Source organism: Rhamphochromis sp. 'chilingali' (assembly GCF_963969265.1).
Source record: "Rhamphochromis sp. 'chilingali' genome assembly, chromosome: 7".
In the NCBI taxonomy this organism is placed as follows: domain Eukaryota; kingdom Metazoa; phylum Chordata; class Actinopteri; order Cichliformes; family Cichlidae; genus Rhamphochromis; species Rhamphochromis sp. 'chilingali'.
The window spans coordinates 9,736,663-9,757,909 of NC_137934.1; the positions used below are offsets into that span (position 1 = coordinate 9,736,663).

Consider the following 21,247-nt stretch of genomic DNA (forward strand, 5'->3'; position numbering starts at 1 on the left):
TGTCAAATACTAAGATACTTCTTGGGAGAAAAACTAGCCATGTTTTGCTGATGTTAGCTTCTGTAGGTAACTCGGTTAATAAGACGTTGTGAATGCCAAGTCTTACCAAAAAGGCTGGACGAATAATGACTCTTACAATGTACACTCCAATAAAAGGTTGATATATACGTATTTTGTTATTTGGACTCGTTGCTATGTTTGTTGTTTGTTTTAACCTTCACATCTTGTCACAATGGATGTCTCCTCCAATCTTTGCCTTTCGTACAAAACCACTGGTAAATCTTTTGTTGTAGGTCTCACAAGACATGGTAACATTCCTTTTCTATAATGAAGAGGTCAAATGAAAGGAGATCACAATCATGTCAGTCCAGCATGTAATGTGAGCAAGGAATGTAGGTCCCATCACCTACAGATCTGGAAACAGCTGGACAGAGGATTATCACAGCCTTTACTGACCCAGGTAGAATAAAGGGCAAAACATGGCTGCAGTCCTGACTGTGAATTTCAGCTGTTGATTCTTAAAATTAAAAAAAATAAGACTTTTTTTTTTTTTCCCCTTGTGATCAGAATGAGCTCATGTGAGGTAACAAGATAATAGTAGTCCAGTCCATTGAGGCTGTGTTACCTTATTTGACAGGAGTCTGTAAATCTAAGCATGCATTTCTTTGTATTTGGTGCCACTTGATGAATATCAAAATGCATTATACTCTAAGTAAATGAAGAAAGCTATATACACGCACAAGACAGACACAAACACAAGAAAGAAAGACTGAGGAAATAATAATTGGCCTTTCCATGTTATTTATAGACATGTATTGACCACAACAGCTCTGTGCTTTGGTCATTTATTTTTAGTAAATAGCCACATCAGCTGGTCTGTTATCTTCCCTGTCTTCTGGTGAGCTTATGAAAGGGATTAGGGCAGGTATGGCACTTTCCATCAGTGTGCTCCTACTTTGATAGACTACTTCCACAGAGACCAGCACACACAAAGAGAGAAAAAGCTTTTATATAAGCAGAAGCACTTCTGTGAAGTTTTTGTGTGTTTAATGGGAATGCTTTCAAAGATATTATGTCATTTTCTTCCTTTGAATATGGAATTTTTCAGTTAGTGAATGCAGAGGACCACTAAATATGTCCTTACCACTTTCACTGTAACTAGTATTTCAATGACCCTGAGCCAGTTTATTGAAAAAACAAAAAGGATGTTGGGCAAGTTCATTGGCCAGTGAGACAAACTGGATAAATTACTCAATTATATTTATGCCAATATAATTCCTTGATCAAAGGTTAAATTTGATACTCCCATCCATCAACCCACAGATTGTTGTACACAGTGACAGCACAGCTAAATGCGGTGTATCTGATATCCCCGTATTGGTGTTGTTTCTATATCATAATAATGTTGGTTCAGCATTGAAAGCCAGATTAAAAGATTAAAAGCCACTGACCAATCACGTTCTTGTGATGTCATAAGTTTGAGATCTGGTGGAAAAAGCTAAAACCATTAGCTAATTTCTTGGTAAGTTGATCCTGGAGCGACACTGTTATAATGATATAGAACAAAGCCAACACGGGGATATCAGAATTGGCACATAACACATAAAAGTGTTTTAAAAAGTGTTCCTTAAACAGTCAGCCTTTCTGCGATAGTAAATAGTCTATTGTAAAATAATCTACCACGTTAACATAATTCGGCACTACGTGTGTCAGCTTTTGACCCTACGAAAAATAAAATGCTGCTCACCCCTGACTCACCACTGACATTTTATCAATGGAGTTCATCATTGTAATAGTTAACTGTACTCTTCTAACAGCAGCAGTAGCTGCCTATGTTAATATTTCAAACAACCCGAATGTTGTGACTCAGAGGCCTAACAGCTCTGGGTTATGTGTGGCTTTGGCAAAATATGTGATACATGAAAACTTGCCTGCTTAACATTTTTTGTGGTTCAGAAAAGGGTTTTAAAATTCTCTGCAGAGCATTAAACCCAGTGTACATCCTTAAAATCATGGCAAGAATTCCATATGGGATAGTGTAGTGACCACCCTGAGTGCATCTACAAGCAGGAAGTCTCTGCTCTTTATCGATGATTTTTATGGAAGAATGCCTCTATTTACAGCTTGACAGACATGACAAAGTGCTGTGCTTGAGTAGAGGAAGTTGTTTCTTTTTTTTAAACTGCAGGACACTTAGCTAGTATTGTGTATACTGAGCTGCTGTGCATCGGATGCCACTGATAGAATGGTTTCCAGTATAAATAGTCCCCTCCATAGGAGCCCAGTTTAACTATATTCAGACTTCTCACATCTAGATTATTGTTGCAACTTCTGCAGCTTTCATTTGTGCAAATTTGTGCAATGTAGTGAGCTTATTGAAATACGTTTTATGTCTTCCATCCTGTCTTCCACCAATGAGAAGAAGTCTTCAGACTCAGTGGCTATATGTGAAATAAAAAACATATTTTTTCAGCAAATTTGAATCTTGAATGTTGAAACCTAAGCCTTCTGATGCACAATAAACCCAATGATCAAGTGACTGGTGCTTTGGAGACTGTCGGTCCTGATCAAATCTGTAGTTTTCTGGCCGTTGCCACCTCTCAGGGCCTGACACTGCTGTCTTTGAACAGCTGTTCTGTGGATTTAGGAGTTGGGGAACTCTTCCAAGACATATAAACAAACACAAGACCAGGATTAGGATGGCTGACACTAATAGATCACAATTCTCAGTCTCTTGATTTCACTCTCTCAACTCTCATCCCCCACCTCATATGATCTTCTTCTTGACACGTCATTCCTTCTTTCCATTCTGATTTGTCATCTCACTAGCACCTGACTATCATGTCAGTGTGACTGCTCTAACAGGGCATACCACAACCTGATAAAGTTCAAACTGAGGATCAGAATGGGGAAGAGAGGTAATATAAGTAACCCAAAAGAGGTCAAAACATCTAGTGAGTGGCAGTTCTCTGGATGAGAGAACCTTCTTGTTAGAGGTCAGAGGAGAATAGTCAAACTGCTTTGAGGTCATAGGAAGGCAACAGTAACTCAAAAACCACTTGTTACAGCCAAATGCAAAAGAGCATCTCTGCATGCATTTAACTGAAACTTGGAGTACATTGGCTATAACAGCAGAAGCCACTCTAGGTACCATTCCTGTCAGCTAAAAGCAGGAAACTGATGCTCTCAAAATTTGATAATAGAATATTGGAAAACCCATTGGCTGCTCTCATGAATCTCAATTTCTGCTCCGCCATCCGGATGGTAGGATCAGACTCTGGTGTAAACAACCTTAAAGAATGGATCCATTCTGCCCTTTGTTCATCCCTTTATGACCCCAGTCTACCAATCTTGTGATGGCTGCTTCCAGCAGGATACTGTTGCCATGTCACAAAGCTCAGATAATCTGGTTTCTTGAACATGACAATGAGTTTATGTACTAAAACGGCCCCCACAGTCAGATAGAAGCTAATAGAGCACCTCTGGGGTCTGGTAGAGGAGATTCGCATCATGGATGTGTACCTGCAGCCGTGCGATGCTGACAGTTAATATGGACCATCTATATGGACTATTAATCTCTGAGGAATGTTTCCAGCAGGTTTTTGAATCTATACCACTGAGAACTGAGGCAGTGTTCTAAAAGGGAGTTCAGTCTAGTACACGTCAGATATACCTCGCAAAGTGACTGGTGAATGTACTTATGCCACTTTTGCACTGTATTAGTATTATTCTTTTAAATTTACGGAGGATTACAATAAATTCCTGCATTTAAAAATATTTATTGTTACTTTCATGATGCCACCTCTTATTTTTATTAAAATGCTCTCCCGAGTCTTCAAATCAAGATAAACAGAAATCATCCTTTTTACGGTTGCAGCAGATGGCTGCCCCTCCCTGAACCTGGTTCTGCTGGAGGTTTCTTCCTGTTAAAAGGGAGTTTTTCCTTCCCACTGTCACCAAAGTGCTTGCTCATAGGGGGTCATTTGATTTGGGTGTTTTTTTCTCTGTATGTATTATTGTAGGGTCTACCTTACAATATAAAGTGCCTTGAGGCAACTGTTGTTGTGATTTGGCACTATATAAATAAAATTGAATTGAATTGAATTACAGACATGCGTCAAATCTATTCTATTTCTTATTCAAAACGTTAAAAAAAATCTATTCAACAGGGTTTATTGGGTAAGGTTAAGGTTATGATGACTTACACCTCAGAGGATTAAAACCTTCCAAAGTTAACTAAAGCTGCTCTATAACTTTATATCTCAAACATCTGCATGTTGAGTTGAAGTGATATCAGCTGAAGTTGAACTAGGCCTGGACATTTGTGCAATACCACTTTGTACCACAAAATGGTGTAGTGAGTCAACTGAACCTTTATTTAACCAGGCAAGTCATGAAGAGCACGTTCTTGTTTACAATGGCAGCTTATCCAAAAAGCAAAACCTCTGGAGAAACTCGGTGTAGCTTAAAAGAAACACCAACTGTTAGAAAGTAACACACATCCAAAAAATACATTTCAGCACACACTGCTAAAAAACAGCTGGTACTTACAAAAAGTTATTTAAAGGTGGCTAACATTAGCAAACATTAGTTGTCATTAGTCGTCCCAAGCTAGGCTACTGGTCATAGGCTGTGCCATTCACTGGCATTCACCGGGCTGAACAAATATGGGGCTCATCGGTTTTTATTTGATATTATAAAATTTTTAATCACGCTTGTTTGCGTAGTTTCTTCGCTTGTCATGCACTGTGAATTGTTCAAAGAGCGCAAAAGCCTTGCTTTAATGCGTGTTATCTTGAGTGGGTGTATTGTGAGTGTGTTGAAGTGGGAATATGCATCAGTGGCGCTTGACCAGTAAGCTGACTCACTGATAAACACAAAAACAGTGGCTCCGTGGGACTGACTGCATTCTTCCCTTTAACAGCCTGACCCCTTTCTTTCAAATGGAGCTCATCCAGAAACCAAAGAGTCAGAAAAGAGTCTGCATCCTTCCACAAGTGGTATTGTAAACAGCAGGTGGCTATATTTAGCTATATTTAAATCAGTTCAACCACAACAAATCATATTTACAGTTAAGGAAACAGCGATTTAGAAAACTTGTCAGTAAACAAATTAGTTCACTCCTTCCACAAATTAAAATACAAATGCCATGTACCTAATTCCTATTGTGAATACTTAAAAAAAACAAATTCAACATTTTTAAAATGTAAAGCTGTCATTGCAGTGCAAATTTCCAGTGTATTTTTTATGAGTAAGAATTCACGTCGGCCTCCTTAGAAAACCCAAGTTTTCACCTGTCATCATTCACCACCGTCGGTCAGTCCATCGTCATCAGTATCCAAATGATAACAAGATGATGTCTTTTATGACACTTTTATCGTAGATGACGAGGGACTTCCACCTGGAAAAGACAATGATATAATCAAGCTAGGAGGTATTAATGCACATTACTGCTCACCACGTGACTTTCATCTCTCTGACATTTTGTTTGACCCAAATCAAGCAAGAAAGCACGGTGGTTGGATGCCTGGGCAAAAATGTTTATTCCCCAACCATTTGGCAAAAACGTCCTTGAAGTTGTTTTGGTCACTACCAGATTGCCTGTTTTCCATGGCAGATGCCACCTTGTCTGCAAACACTTGCCAACTACTCCACAAGCAGTAGTGAAACTGTGAAGAGTCCCACGCAAACTGTAAACCACCTTTTATAATCTGTTGGATGCACAACTTTTACTTTGAAGGCGAACGTTCTCTGTTTCCAGTTTGCGCTGCACTTTTTCAAGGTTTGCCACCACCCGGTAAGTAGTTAGCAAGTGTTTGCAGACAAATTGCTGTCTTTCACGCACACTATAGGCTATGGCGGCAACCTGCTAGCATCTAAAGCAATCTAGGGGTCAACTCATGACGACAAGTAATTTTATCGGTTCACATATTTATGAAATTTTTGTTATTGTACATTAGCTAATGTTTTCTCCCTTCCCCAGTCTAATGCTAAGCTAGCTAGCTACATCTATTAGATTCATCACCCAGACGCATTGGCTACCATTGATGAACTATTTTCCTAGTTGTAATAGCAGGATACAGCATTTTCATTGTGTCATTATGATTTCTGACTAACACAAACTGGAGCATTGCATCAGTGATGTGCGTAATGTCCTCGCTGGTGTCAGTAGATGTGTTAAATGTGTGTTGCTGGTCCGTGTTGTGTTCTGGTAAGGTGTTGTGTCTGTCTTTATCTAAGTTTCAGTCAACAGTTTCTATAAATACCTGCATTAAGTGGCTGGAATTTCACAGCTACACTTGGAGACCCTGCTAGCTGAGGGCAGAGCTAATTTTCCACTCTAACAATGTGAAGAGCTGTAATAAAGCTTCAAAAGCATCTCTTTTCTCGGAGGTAAAAATAGTTTAGCTCTCAGAATAATAGCAGAAAAACAAAGTCCAGATGGGTTCATTTGCAGTTCCCTCTTGTTTGTCCTATTATATTTTCCTCCATATCAGTTAATCTGCCTCTTCAAAATAAAAATACTTGACTTGTTTGGACGTCATTATTATTTACTGGCTGTAAAAGCGTTGTGATCACGCCAAAGTGCTGGATGGCAGCAAGTAGCCTTTTGCCTGCCTACCCTCTACAGACAGAACATAGCATGTCAGCCACAGAGATGACTCAGACACCGCTGACTCTGTGTCATACACATCTAAATTAAACTCCCCGCTTGTTCAGTTTGCTTTCGAGAGACTCTGCAATTTTGCTTCAAGAGCTCTGCTCGTCTGCTTGTGTTTCTGCTTGAGTGTTGAATTTTGAACTTTTCTCACACTAAAGCTCGAAGCACTCTAACCTCACACAATGTTTGGCTGAGTGCACTTCTAAATAATCAAGTTTCAGTCTGCTACAACTTTTAATGTGACTATTAGTAATTAGAAGCAAATTTGGGGCTAGAAAAACATCAATTTAACACCACTTACCCGTTTCAGATTGCGCATGCTGCTATTGCGGATGGACTCCATCAGCTGATCATGGGCTGACCTCATTGGTGTTGATGGCCTGCTGCCCTCCTCCCCTCTCCTCTCTACCGACACTGGCCTAAGGGCATTTTTGAGCTCCTTAAGGATGCCGTTTGTCTCATCATTGCCCGACACCTTCCCCTTCTTCCCCTTCTTCCCTTTTGTTTTCACCGTCTTTTTCTTGCCCGCTTCATGCGCCTTGATAACCTCTGCAATCATCCTCGTGGGCTTTTTCTTCTCCTGCTGCGGGAGAGGAGGTGGAGGAGGAGGTGGCGGAGGAGGCGGGGGTGGAGGTGGGGGAGGAGGTGGCGCAGGGGGTGTCTGTTTTTTAGCCAGGTCGTTTCGGGGCAGTTTAGGTGAGGACCAGGGAGAGGCCCTGGGTGAGCTGTAAGGTGATGAACTTGGCGTTCCTCTCTGCTGGCAGAGAAAGGCGCATAGACAAATAAATGGATAAACAGAAAAAGTAATATTTCTGGAAAAGCTGTGCAGGTGAAAGGGTGCGCATTAAAGTTTGAGCAGGTGTTCATTTAGCATTGTAGAGGAACTGTGAAAAATAAAAATACGTATATAATAAATGGCCAAAAATTCATTCACCCAGGGGTTAGTGACGTCCAACTTTTAAAAGGGAGTTGTTTTTTTGTTTTTGAACTAGGTGTCGAAAATGAGTAGTATCAGACTGTGACATCACTGCAGACTGATGACATAGCAATTTATCAATAACAAGGCAGCTACACCCTCAACAATACCCTGATTTATTGCTTATTTTACTCTAAAATTGGACATAATTTGCAAAATAAATACCATGACCTATTAAATATGACTTCTGATTGAAATCATAAAGCCATCAGGGAACATTTTAATGAGATTTCAGGAGATTTTTGTGTTTATTTAATTTTTACATTCTCTTTTAAATTTCCTTATTATTCTAGCATCCCCAGTTTTCCTTCTGTAGTTTGGTGTCAACGATGACCTTGGAGTGATCGTCAGCTCTGGAGTTAACATTTATGATGAAGATCTTACTCCTTTTCACAAAAATAAGAACTTTGAAAACAGTAAAGTCAGTATAAATTTTAGTATAAGTGGGGTGCGGGATGCTGTCCAGCTAGACAAAGTAAAGCTGCAAACCAGTGCAGTGGTTCTGGGGTTAACAGCTCCTTCTTGTGCCCCTTGCTGGTTCTGCTGCTGCTGCCTCTGCTCCTGCAGCCGTTTCTGCCTCTGGCGGTCTTGGTTCCTGGTGAGGATCCCTGTCATGCTCATTCTCGGCCCAGGTAGGTTGAACTGGTAACCCAGTTTGATCAAGGTGTAGTTTTCCCTCAGAATTTTCACCATCTCCATTTCCACCTGCAAGACGTGTTTGCTCATGATGATGTCATGATGTCATTAGCACAGCACAGACACAGAATAGGAATGAGAAGGAAGAAATCCAACCTGTCCTCCACACATGTGCCTCTGGTTATGAAACCTGAGCTCCGTCAAGGTGTTGTTTCCTGGTAGTGCTTGAACCAGAGCCATCACGCCTTTTCCAGACACATAGTTAGACTCTATATTCAGGCTGATGATGGAGGAGTTCTCCTTTAGCATCTTAGCAATGGCCAGAGCCACGTGGTCGTCAGCTCGAGTGTTTGCGAGGCTGAAGGTTCTCACGTGTGTGTTTGACCTCAATGCTTCAGCAAATCGGATGAGAGTTTCCTGAGAAGTAAATTATTAGTATTTATATTCTTCAGACATATCAGAACCTCGAAGCACAGAGCATTATAAAAAGTGAAAGATAATATGATTCTGTTCCCTTCAGCACTGCCACCACCACATAGACGCCAGGACATTCCTGAAGTCATCTGACACTTCAGAAAGGCCAGTGTTTACCACACTGACACAAAGCCTTGGTCCCAAGCTGCTGTTACAACAATACTAAAATTAGCCGCAACTTGTATGAGTAACTTTCCTGCTTCTATTGTGCAACCCACCAGAATGGCTTTAGCATCAAACACCGATTTTAGAGCACATGAGAAACTGGGACTGTTTTGGAAAGCCACACCACTCCAAACCTTCCAACACATTCAGTTTTTAATGTGGTTCCTTAGGAAAATCGATTGCCGACCCCTGAATCTCATGGGTGGTTTGGACTTGCCAGCCTCAGCCAGGGTGACAGCTGCAAGCATCTATTTTAGTCAATGAGAAATAATTTGGAAACTAACGTGATCATCTCATGACTTCGTTTCTAGGATGCTAATGTGGATAAAATTTAAAAAGCTGCTAAAAAATGTAGTCATCATCGGAAGATAGCTGATTAGCATTTTGCTCAGTTCTTTCCTTTTTGCTAAAAAGGCCTGCAAAGTGTCCTGTAAAGAACTTCCTGTATCTTCATCTGCCAGGTTGTGAAATTTAGCTAAAAGTTGAGCAAAACTGCTGGATTTGGAAACAAGGCTTATAGATTTAAATTTCACAAAGTCACAAATTTGTTTAACTCACGATAGAGCTGATTGCAAACCTGTTTTGTTTGATTGCCTTATGATAACACAAGTGAAGCAACACACAGAAGGATCAAAACCTAAATGAACCTAATGTTGTGATTCATGCAATTCTTAGTCAGCAGCTAATTGTTATTATTGTTATTATAACCATAGTTATCTGCATTTCCTGTGACATGTTGGTGAAGATATTTTGTGAAATTAGTTTGTTATGAAAGAATTTTATTTGTACCTGTGAGATGTCATCTATATTATTGAGATTAACCTCAGTGAGTTCAGAGTCATTTCTAAGCACTCGCTGCAGAGCGTCATCGACTACAGTTGGGTTTCCAGTGGTGTTCGGGTCAGCAGGTGGTGGAGGAGGAGGAGGAGGAGTCCGCCTAATAGGCTCCACCCTCTGGGGCTTGAGTAGGGTTAGGTTCTCGGCCCACGACGTCACCTGCCCTGAATTTTTTGACGGTTCAGGTTTTGATTTATTATTTTGCTCTTCTTCCTCCTCGTCCTCTTCTTCCTCCTCTTCTGTTACAGGTTCTTCTTCACTCTCCGTCTCTTCTTCCTCTTCTTCCTCTTCTTCATCACTGTTCTCTGCTTCCTCTTCTTCCTCACTTTGTTTTTCATTCTTTTTTTGCTCCTTCTCATTTTCATCATCTTTGTCCTCTTCTCCTTCACTGGTTTCTTCTGTCACACAGTCCTCCTCCTGTTCTTCATCCTGTATTTTAATACAGTTAATGTCTGTGAAGGTTCTCAGTCATCCAGACCATCGTAGTCTAAAGAGCTTGGAAAGAAAAGCGTCTGGATTCTTTAAGTTGCTTGAAGACGTTTCACCTCTCATCCGAGAAACTTCTTCAGTTCTAAGGTCAGATCTAGGTAGAGGATCAACAGGGGGTTCATGACCCTCTTGGGGGACAGTCCGCTAGGACTTAAATCTGGGACTGTCCACCATTTGACCTTAGAACTGAAGAAGCTTCTCGGATGAGAGGTGAAATGTCTTCAAGCAACCTAAAGAAGTCCAGATGCTTTTCTTTCCAAGCTCTTTAGACTAATACAGTTAATAAAATCTTGAAATGCTAGCAGGATCATGTGATATGGACAGCGTCTTACTAGAAGAATTTGTAATAATGTTACTTTAAGTTACTCTGTTCTTTAGCAAAACTAATAGAACACCAGAACCAAAACATAAAAATAAAATAAATGTTAACACTAACCAGTTTTGGACTTGCTCCACCTAACTCATCCTCCAGCAGTCTACGTGTCTCGTTCTCCCAGTACTTCATGAGGGCCTCTCTGCTGAAGGTGCCTGTCGGGGTCTTATCTGTCTGGTCTCGCTGTCTGAGTCCTATGGGCACATTGGCATCAGGATCGATGTCCGACAGCTCCTTTTCCAACTCAGCCAGCTCCTCGGCGCTGAGAGAAGCCAAAAGCTCATCTTCATCAAGGTCTTCATACTTACTCAGCTCTCGACGATACCCAAAACAGCTCATGGCCAAAGTGTGATAAGCACAGAAGTGACAGAAATGCAGACAGGCCGGTTCTTGATTTGCTTATGATCTGGTGTAGACCCCAAAATGAAGACGCTTGGGATTGGAAATTCCAACAAAAGATACGGTCCACTATGAAACTAGTAGAAATTCAAAGTTAATTCAGGTCCTTAATGGCAAAGAAAAAAGTTGTCGGCATATTCTGGATCCAGTCTTCTGCCACTGAAGCCCACTCCAGTCTGAACCAGATCTGTCCTGGCCAACCGAGTTTATGTGACGGAGATCCTCCGTGTGTGTCCGTGGCCTCTCCTCTCTAATCTCCACAGCTGCTGTTCAGGCCTTAAGAGAGGGATCAGAGGGGAACGTACTAAAGTGTAGGCACCATGATGCAGCATCTTTTTTTGGGAGGTGCTGCTCTGAGAGGCAGAGACACAAAAAGCCTGTGAGCTCAGAGACCATGTGTCCTGTCAATGTAGTAGTCTGTAACCTTTGTTTATAGCCAACTGGGCTCAGAATATAGTCAACACAAGAAGTAAGACGCATGACATATAGTTGAAAAAACGGCACAGGCTTGGCCGCTACATATCCTTCAGCAAAAAGTTCTCTTTCTCTTTTATGCCAGTCTTGATGAATTTATAAACACATAAAATAGTAGATAAACATATTGAGTGAGGGACAAAAGCCTTATTTATATTGAATTCTGCCAACTTTAGTTGGTTTACCCACCAAAGAAATGGGACCTAAAATGTAACATATATTTTATTAGCCACAAGTTTTGGGTAGTGGCCACTGAGATTCCTTCAAAAGGTGGCTGGGCTCTCCCTCAGATCCCACCTTTCAATACCTCCCAATAATTCAAACCTAGAGGAAAATTAAGCTGTGTTAGGGGGTGAACAGTGGGTATTACTGGTCATGAAATCAGGCTTTAAATTCAGTAGAGTGCTCACCACAGATTCTGTCTCTTCATTCACTAATGTCCACTAATACTAAACCTCGTTTTGTTTAAAAGTTTTGGTTTTAAAAAATATCAGTTGCAAGAATTGATTTCGTTTGATTTCTTTTCTTTTGGTTGTGCACAGACTCCTGACTATTAACTCAAATAGAAAACAATAAATTCATTCTTTGGTAATTGGATGTCATCAGATCATAAAGACACAGAGGTTACACAACTTTGTAAATGTCACAGTTTATTATATTTCACTGATATTATGACTTTTATGTTTACATTTTAAGACACCAGATTGTCAAGACACTAAAAAAGAAGGCTGAAACAATTAATGCGAGGTTTACCCGTCATCTCTTTAATGGCCATGTGGGCTTGAGATTTTGTTAACCCTTAGACACATAAGTGGGTCAAAAAGGATCTGGTGTGGTCTTTTCCTTGCAATATCTAATTAATGAAAAGTTGTTATAATTTCATGTTCCAACTATTCCTTAAAAAAGTGTTTTTGATATTACGCCAATGACATTTTTAACTTACCTTTTATACATGTACAAAGTTTTAGTTTTTGTGTTACTACCCCAAGCTTCCATAAGTGGGCCAGAAAATACCCGTAATCATTTCCTATGGAATTTCATGGGAACCTTTGATTATTGTCAACTGCGACTGTCAGGAAAATATATTTTATTGAACACAAAGAGTGTAACACGTTAAGAAGATTATTTTAAACAGCAAGAACTAGCAGGCAGCACACATTTACCACTTACAGTGATTGTGTCACTGTAGATAAACAGCTTGTGCTGTTCAGGGGGAGGTTCAAATTTCTACAGTAGATGCCAAACAAGCTTGTCATAGCCAAAAGTTCTTCTGAGTCTGTGATGCATGCATCCCCTATGCAAGAACTGGACGGGTTTGTATTGGGAGACAGTCAGGGGAAGAAGTTCAGAATCTGGGGGAAATCCCGGTCCAGCAGTTTTGCACTAGGTTCAAAAAGACAAGACGCAACATCACCACAGATAATGTTGCCTCCTGTGCAGTGTCTTCTGAAGAGGTTTACAGCACAGAGTTTGCATTCAGCGGTACGGCATGGAGGAAAATACCAGAAAGGATTAAAAAAAAAAACACAATTAATCACATTCCACGGTTTGTTGGCACCTACACCTGCCAGTGTAAAACACAGAGGTGGCCCATGGTGCTGTGGTGCAGCTTCACATTGGTATCTGGTATCGCAACTGCATGACGGGTCGTCCTCACCGAGCTCTCAAAGGAGCTTGCTACATCACATATGAGAAGCCGGCTGGAAGGTTGCTCCCAACGGCAAACCACAATCACAGTGACAAAAGTCACAACTGGGCCCCAGGAAAAAAAGCCAATCGAAGACAACAAGATTTCAGATCCAAGTAACGAAGATCATAAAGTCAGCAGTCAGTGCGACAAAATCAATGTACCTGTGTGAAGGGATTACAGCCAGAAATAGGTCAAAACTTCATACAGACAGGAGGACAAAGAAAATATAAAGAGAGGAAGTATCGCTCATACCGACACACAAACAAAATGGATGTTGACATTGTTCTGTTGCTGGTTTGTATTTTTTTTTTTCATTTCCGATTTTCTAAATGTGAAAAAAATATTTCAAACATCAAATCATTCTTGTCTGAACCAAAATATAGTATAAAATATAACACAAATGATTATTTTTAATCACAATAACAAAAGCGGCATAATTAACACAGGCCATTTTTGACCCACTTATGGAAGAATGTTGGGTCCAGTCACTCGTGCATCCAAGGTTTAACACACGTCGCCCTGCAAAGGTCCAGGACCAGGTCACACTTGCTCAGCTCTCCTCATGCATGAACTGAAACACTTGTGTGAGGGACATCTATTTCATATACTAGACATTCATTTTTTGGTTTTTAATTCAGTCTGTAAAAAAACAACTGAAATAAGGTATTGCATTAAATGAGCACTTTGGCTGTTTTCACACTTTAGTCACATGTATAAATAAAACGTGTTTCACACAGATAACAGGTCACCGTACAGGTCACGCTCTCTGTAGGTCAGGTAGTTCATCAGCCTTGGGGGGAAGGGACCAGCAGCCATAGTTTCAGGGTCATTCAAGGTCCTGAGGCTCATGTGACTTCTGATTACCAGTCGACACAAGTGCTGCAGAGACCGTGGCTTCCCTTTGGACACAGAAACACACATAACCTCCAGCTTTTTAAATCACTTTTCAAAATGTCATGTTTTTCTCTGCTTTAGAGTGCATGTTTTGCACGTTTTTCTTATCTACAGACTTGTCTCTGCAGTTTTACCCAGTATGTCAGAAATCTCATCCCACTCCGGCCTCCTCTGCAGGATTTGTCTGAGCTTAAAACAAATGCTGACATGGCTGACGTAGTCCAGTAGCATCCTTACCACTTTGCCTACAACGTGAGCAAGGCATGATACTGACACAAACTCACAGAACTGAAAAAGAAAAGAAAAGGGAAGTGACATATTGTAGAGGTTAGCTAACAGATGGTCTGTGTGTCTGCCTGTAGTGTCTCTTACTGAGATGACTTTCGGTTGACTGTAAATCTGATAGGCTTGGTTATGCAGCTCAGTCCAGGTACTATCCAATTCTTCACTGTCACCATGACCGCACTGGAAACACCTGTACGGTTGCAAAAATCCGATAATGAAATTGATGAATCTGAACTACATATCCTCTGTAAATAAATCGAATATCGACTAATTTCACAGCAGGTATACGTGCTTGTAAGCGTGATATCCACTGTTGAGCAGCAATCGCAGCATGACGTGGTCTCTGAAGCAGTACTGCAGTGCTGTGGGGAACACCGTGTTGCTGATCACTCTGAAATAACAGTTAACCTCTGCTCCATGGGACAGCAACAGCTCCACCAAGTCGAACCTGGTTACAGAAATAAAAAAAGAAGATTTTAATGCCTCTGCTGTAACACAGCGCTGCCAATACCAGAAATGATAATAGTCAGAAATTACATGTACTGTATAGTCAAATTACATTTATAGTGATGTTAAAAAAATATTTGCCTAATCGTACTTCCTGATTTCTTACTGTTTTGCATATTTGTCACACTGCCTGTGAGCATGTTTCAGATAATAGACAGAGGTAACCTGTGTAAACACTAAATATTTTACACAGTAATTGTCCTTTAAATCTAATAAGTGGTTGGCTTTGACTAGGCCACATTTTGGTAAACATGACATAATTATTGGAGTAATATTGGTAGGCCAAGCACTCCAGGAAATGTTGGCTTTACAAAGGCTTTGTAAGCCTTTTCAGACTGATATATAGCAATGATTTTGTTTCTCATCTGTTCTTAAGTTTCTTTAAATTTTAAAACAATGAGCTGATTTTTGAGATCTTTTAGCCTCCTTTACTTTTTCACACAAATTCCTCATTCAGTAGGTAATAATCGGGCCTGGGTTTGAATAGTGAATAGTGACTAAATTCAGCTTTCTATAAAAAATATAGTTAATTACAGTTGAATTGCACCAAGCAGGTGCAATTACTTTTTCACACTGGGCCAGATTGGTTGGACCAGCTTTTTCCCTTAATAAATTAAATCATTGTTAAATAACTGTACTTTGTATTTACTCGGGTTAGCTTTGTCTAATTTTAAAATGTGTGACGATAGGAAACATGCAAGTGTGACAAAAAAATCAGGAGGGGGCAAATACTTTTTTACAGCACTGTATGTACATACGTTATTTACCTCTCAGCACGTATAGCAACCAGTATGCATCGCAGTGGATCCAGGTCAGTTCTCGCGCCAGCCGCCAGCAACCTCTCCGAACAGGTCACATCACCGTTGGACACAGCGAAGTAGAGAGGAGTCTTCCTGAGGTCCCCGTAGTTCTCTGCAGCATTTACAGTACTTGTGCTTACAAATATAAACGACTTTTTTAAGAGGACTGGAAACTTCATCACTTTAGAAAATCCCAACATCACCAAGCATTGACTTTGCATATTGCTCTACATATATACAGGGAGTGCAGAATTATTAGGCAAATGAGTATTTTGTCCACATCATCCTCTCCATGCATGTTGTCTTACTCCAAGCTGTATAGGCTCGAAAGCCTACCAATTAAGCATATTAGGTGATGTGCATCTCTGTAATGAGAAGGGGTGTGGTCTAATGACATCAACACGCTATATCAGGTGTGCATAATTATTAGGCAACGTCCTTTCCTTTGGCAAAATGGGTCAAAAGAAGGACTTGACAGGCTCAAAAAAGTCAAAAATAGTGAGATATCTTGCAGAGGGATGCAGCAGTCTCAAAATTGCAAAGCTTCTGAAGCGTGATCATCGAACAATCAAGCGTTTCATTCAAAATAGTCAACAGGGTCGCAAGAAGCGTGTGGAAAAACCAAGGCGCAAAATAACTGCCCATGAACTGAGAAAAGTCAAGCGTGCAGCTGCCAAGATGCCACTTGCCACCAGTTTGGCCATATTTCAGAGCTGCAACATCACTGGAGTGCCCAAAAGCACAAGGTGTGCAATACTCAGAGACATGGCCAAGGTAAGAAAGGCTGAAAGACCACCACCACTGAACAAGACGCACAAGCTGAAACGTCAAGACTGGGCCAAGAAATATCTCAAAGACTGGTTTTTCTAAGGTTTTATGGACTGATGAAATGACAGTGAGTCTTGATGGGCCAGATGGATGGGCCCGTGGCTGGATTGGTAAAGGGCAGCGAGCTCCAGTCCGACTCAGACGCCAGCAAGGTGGAGGTGGAGTACTGGTTTGGGCTGGTATCATCAAAGATGAGCTTGTGGGGCCTTTTCGGGTTGAGGATGGAGTCAAGCTCAACTCCCAGTCCTACTGCCAGTTTCTGGAAGACACCTTCTTCAAGCAGTGGTACAGGAAGAAGTCTGCATCCTTCAAGAAAAACATGATTTTCATGCAGGACAATGCTCCATCACACGCGTCCAAGTCCTCCACAGCGTGGCTGGCAAGAAAGGGTATAAAAGAAGAAAAACTAATGACATGGCCACCTTGTTCACCTGATCTGAACCCCATTGAGAACCTGTGGTCCATCATCAAATGTGAGATTTACAAGGAGGGAAAACAGTACACCTCTCTGAACAGTGTCTGGGAGGCTGTGGTTGCTGCTGCACGCAATGTTGATGGTGAACAGATCAAAACACTGACAGAATCCATGGATGGCAGGCTTTTGAGTGTCCTTGCAAAGAAAGGTGGCTATATTGGTCGCTGACTTGTTTTTGTTTTGTTTTTGAATGTCAGAAATGTATATTTGTGAATGCGGAGATGTTATATTGGTTTCACTGGTAAAAATAAATAATTGAAATGGGTATATATTTGTTTTTTGTTAAGTTGCCTAATAATTATGCACAGTAATAGTCACCTGCACACACAGATATCCCCCTAAAATAGCTAAAACTAAAAACAAACTAAAAACTACTTCCAAAAACATTCAGCTTTGATATTAATGAGTTTTTTGGGTTCATTGAGAACATGGTTGTTGTTCAATAATAAAATTATTCCTCAAAAATACAACTTGCCTAATAATTCTGCACTCCCTGTAGTCCAGTGTATAGATGTTTAGTCCTGTGTTCAGCTGGATAAACTTCACACTGATTTGCATTTTTTGCAGTGCAATGTCGCAAATATGAACCACAACTTTATCAGTGATGGGGGCTGAAGCACCCTTCACAGTCACTGAAGAGATGTTTTCATCTGCACTTGTTTTTTGCATGTGCGTGCATCTTTGCATTTACCGAATGTGTGTATTTGCGTGTACCGCTTTAGTCCTGCATAATTTAGAAACTCACTATGATAACTAAATGGCCTGAGTTGATGTTGTGTGCACGTGCGCATCCAGCTGATTCGTACCAGAGATGTGTGCATGTAGCAGGGCGTTGACATCATAACCCTTCTGGATAAGCAGCTCTAGACACTGAACCTGCCCCCCGTCTGCAGCAGAGTGGACAGGGCTCTGGCCTGAGAGGCGAATAGCTCTCTTTGTGGTGATAGGGATGAGAGTCCTCAGGATTCTGAAGAGAAAGAAGATCGGGTGGGTGGGAGATAAACAGGAAGAGAGCGGGGCAAAACACAAAACAGAACAGAGACAAAAATGTTCATTAGATCGTGGTGTGAGCTCTACTGTTATTCAGTGACAAAAGTGAAAAACAGTGATAAACAGAGGGCTCTTTGTGGCGATGAGTACAGAGAAAGCACTGCAGCTGCGGAGACAGATGCTTTACATTCAAATTGGCTGCAAAATTAGAGGAAAGTGTTTTTGGTCAAGTTATTTATTTTGGGGATTATTAGTTAGAATGTTGTTGAATGTAGTCAGATGTTATTGGGTTTGAGAGTGAGCTTAAAGTTGCATGAACTCACAGTATGTATCCTTCATACGCAGCTCTATGGATGGGCAGCTGGCAGGCGTAGCTGGCAACATTTGGGTTGGCTCCGTGCTCCAAAAGCAGCTTGACACAGTCCAGGTTTCCAGATCCGGTTGCATCATACAGGACTGTGTCGCCATTGCTTGCCTGGGCATTCACATCACCACCTAGTGGAGTTCAGAGAAAATACAGCAATGTCTGACCCGTCAGGAGGTTTTTATGAGGCATGATACAACATATACTGTTTTACCGTGGTGTATAAGTATGTCTAAAACTTCAGAGTTGCCATGTTCAGCTGCGATCCCCAGCGGTGTCACGCCATGACCGTCTCTGCTTGTTATTTTGGCTCCATGTCGGAGTAACAGCATCATAATAGCTGCACAACCCTCCTGGGGTGAGGGATAGGACACACATGAACACAGAAGGAAAGAAAGGTAATAAAAACTAGAGAAAAATAAAATTTTGTGCTTAAACCTGAATTTTGAGTTTAGATTCAGCTCCATTCACCTTTGCTGCCTCGTGAATGGCCCTCCACTTGGTGAGACACACCTGCTCTACGAAGGCCCCGCCCATGATGAGGGAAAGAACCATGTCGTATGAGCGTTGTCTCACTGCTGCAAAAATGGAAAACAAAAAATGATTCCATAAAAAAAAAGCATAATAATGAAGGTGTTGTGTCAGCTGTCTGAGTGTGTTGTGCTACCGATTAGCAGAGGTGATTCATTCCTGCTGTTGTTGTTGTGCGGTGAAGCTCCGTGCTTCAGAAGTAGCTTGATGTTTTCCACCTGGCCGGCCTCAGCTGCCAGAGTCAGAGCCGTATCACCGTCCTCCGTCTGCTCCTCCAGGGTCAGGTCGGTGGATTCCAACACTGCAACAAGAACACCATTAAGACTGCGTTAAAGGTGGAAATCTACTCAGCCCACTGCTCCAGTAATTGTAGCTTACATTCCACTAAATAGTTTGATCAAGCTGACATCACACTGGTTTTCACTCTCACCCTGCAGCACTGTGTGGAGGACATCTGGCTGCAGCTGCACAGCTGCTGCGTGCAGAGGCAGCCAGCCCCTGCTGTCACTCTCTCTGAAGGCAGACGCGCAACCTGACAGCTCCTGCAGCGCATCCACATCACCTGCCAAGATACAAACAAGAGCCACAAGGAGACTCACAGGGAAACATTTTTAATATTTATGACCAACAGTGAGTTTAAATGTAGGCGCGCCCGCCTTGTACGTCTTTGCTTAATGCCGCATGCAAAAGGCAAACATGATTAAAGGGAACGTTACCTTTTTGAATGGCTGCCATAATCTTCATAAACTCCACACTATTTGTGTTTTTCCTATGAAAATGAAAGCGTTTACTCTGGAAACACTATGATAGAGCTTCATTATACTTTTGATTGCTGATTGCCTTAAAATTTTGTTAATTTGGAACATAAACAACTCCTAACAATACAGTTAGGTCCATAAGTACAGGTTAAGTATAGTAAAAGTTCATATAATCTTGGTTTTTTCCACAATTGTGCAGGCTCTTTTCAATGTTTTCTGGCAAACTTTAATCTGGCCTTCCTGTTCTTGAGCATAACCAGTGGTTTGCACCTTGTTGTAAACCTTCTGTATTTACATTCTGCTGATTGTAGACTTTGACAATGGTACGCCTACCTCCTCAACAGTGTTCTGACTTGGTTAGATGCAGGATGAATTATGTGCATAGGGCTGTATTCTCTGCTCGGATTCAGCCAAATGCTGCAAAAGTGACTGGATGATGCTTCAGAATGAGAACAGATCGTGATCTGAAGCATACTGGGAATGCTACTCAAGCTGAAAGTCTGCATTTCAATCACATCTGGATTGTTTCATTTAAAACCACTGTGACATTGTATGCGGGCAAAATTACAAAATCTATATGATTGTCCAAATACTTATTGACCTAACTGTCAATTTTCATTAATAATAAACATTAAAGACCCTTCTTGGTTTTCCATACCTATCTGTTTCCACTGAGCATGGCAGCTTGTAGGCATCTTGAATGCTCTCTCGAATAGCAAACTCAATCAAGTCTTCATTTATGGCCTCCTGTTCAAAGTCCTCCATTTCTATATGTAGAGACAAAAGCAAGAGAAAGGGGCACTTGAATTCTTTTCATAAATAGGAGTTTCGCGTACAGTATGAAGGTGAATTATACAATGTAGAAACCTTATCAGTCTGTAGATCGTGCTTTCTGCACAGCATGCAACTTTCTGGCACGGTATCACCACTATTCATGCAGGACATAAGCATGCTAATGTAAAGCAGTCCTATTGGAAATTACACAACAACCTTAACTTGCATTTCATGTTAGTCATATTAGTCGGTCTCACCGGTTGATCTGAATAAGTCCCCTTGAGGTCTCCAGCTCACAGCCTGGTTGTGTTTTTGTTTTGCAGTGTGTTAAGCTGTTTGGGTTATATTTAGATGTGGCCTGCTTTAGATGACCTGCCTCAGCTCAGACTATGCCTTCCACGTCTTCTCTTACAACTGCAGCAGACAAAGTACTTCTGCACTGTGTGTTCAGTCGAATGAAGTTATTTGTTCCCATGTAATTGAAACACGCAAGCTTGTGAGAAGTTGAGACCTGACTTTTGGAAACCTGCATTCATTGCATTAGCTCAAAAATAATAAAATGATGAAGAAGTTCTACATATAATTAATAATCTTAACAATATACATCCCAGTAATGTGAATGAAGAAGTTGAATCAGATGTATGCAAAAGAAGGGATACTTCCCTTCCAAAGCTGCTTACATGGAAAGACAGTGAAAGGACACATGGCTGCAGCTGATTTCTGATTGATTTGCATAATTCATTCCTGTATAATGTTGGAAAAAATAGTGGAAAATGTCAGTGGTAATTTCTCAAAGCCCAGAATGATCTCCACATTAACAGTCTCTCAACCTTAAGTATATTACACTTATGCCCATATCTAGCAGAA

The 21,247-nt window shown here is 41.0% G+C and overlaps 2 protein-coding genes across 3 annotated transcripts; both read right to left on the reverse strand.

Annotated features, from left to right (window-relative positions):
• Positions 1-4,362: 4,362 nt before the first annotated feature.
• Positions 4,363-11,290, reverse strand: lmod2b (leiomodin 2 (cardiac) b). 2 transcript variants are annotated; one of them, XM_080886416.1, is made up of 6 exons: positions 10,675-11,290; positions 9,702-10,178; positions 8,430-8,690; positions 8,127-8,342; positions 6,963-7,418; positions 4,363-5,401 (listed from the first exon to the last, which is right to left on the reverse strand). In XM_080886416.1, the coding sequence occupies exons 1-6, from the start codon at positions 10,948-10,950 to the stop codon at positions 5,375-5,377; spliced, it is 1,713 nt and encodes a 570-aa protein (XP_080742542.1). In that variant the 5' UTR covers positions 10,951-11,290; the 3' UTR covers positions 4,363-5,374. The 2 variants fall into 2 exon arrangements, with proteins under 2 accessions (XP_080742542.1, XP_080742543.1); XM_080886417.1 differs by having other exon boundaries at positions 6,963-7,415; positions 10,675-11,288.
• A 925-nt stretch (positions 11,291-12,215) lies between these two features.
• asb15b (ankyrin repeat and SOCS box containing 15b) lies at positions 12,216-20,757 on the reverse strand. Its single transcript, XM_080887957.1, has 14 exons — positions 20,638-20,757; positions 20,265-20,373; positions 19,565-19,617; positions 19,279-19,410; positions 18,985-19,149; positions 18,789-18,895; positions 18,532-18,670; positions 18,277-18,448; positions 17,770-17,930; positions 15,628-15,772; positions 14,631-14,801; positions 14,441-14,543; positions 14,203-14,356; positions 12,216-14,073 (listed from the first exon to the last, which is right to left on the reverse strand). The coding sequence occupies exons 2-14, from the start codon at positions 20,369-20,371 to the stop codon at positions 13,904-13,906; spliced, it is 1,779 nt and encodes a 592-aa protein (XP_080744083.1). The 5' UTR covers positions 20,372-20,373; positions 20,638-20,757; the 3' UTR covers positions 12,216-13,903.
• Positions 20,758-21,247: the final 490 nt, after the last annotated feature.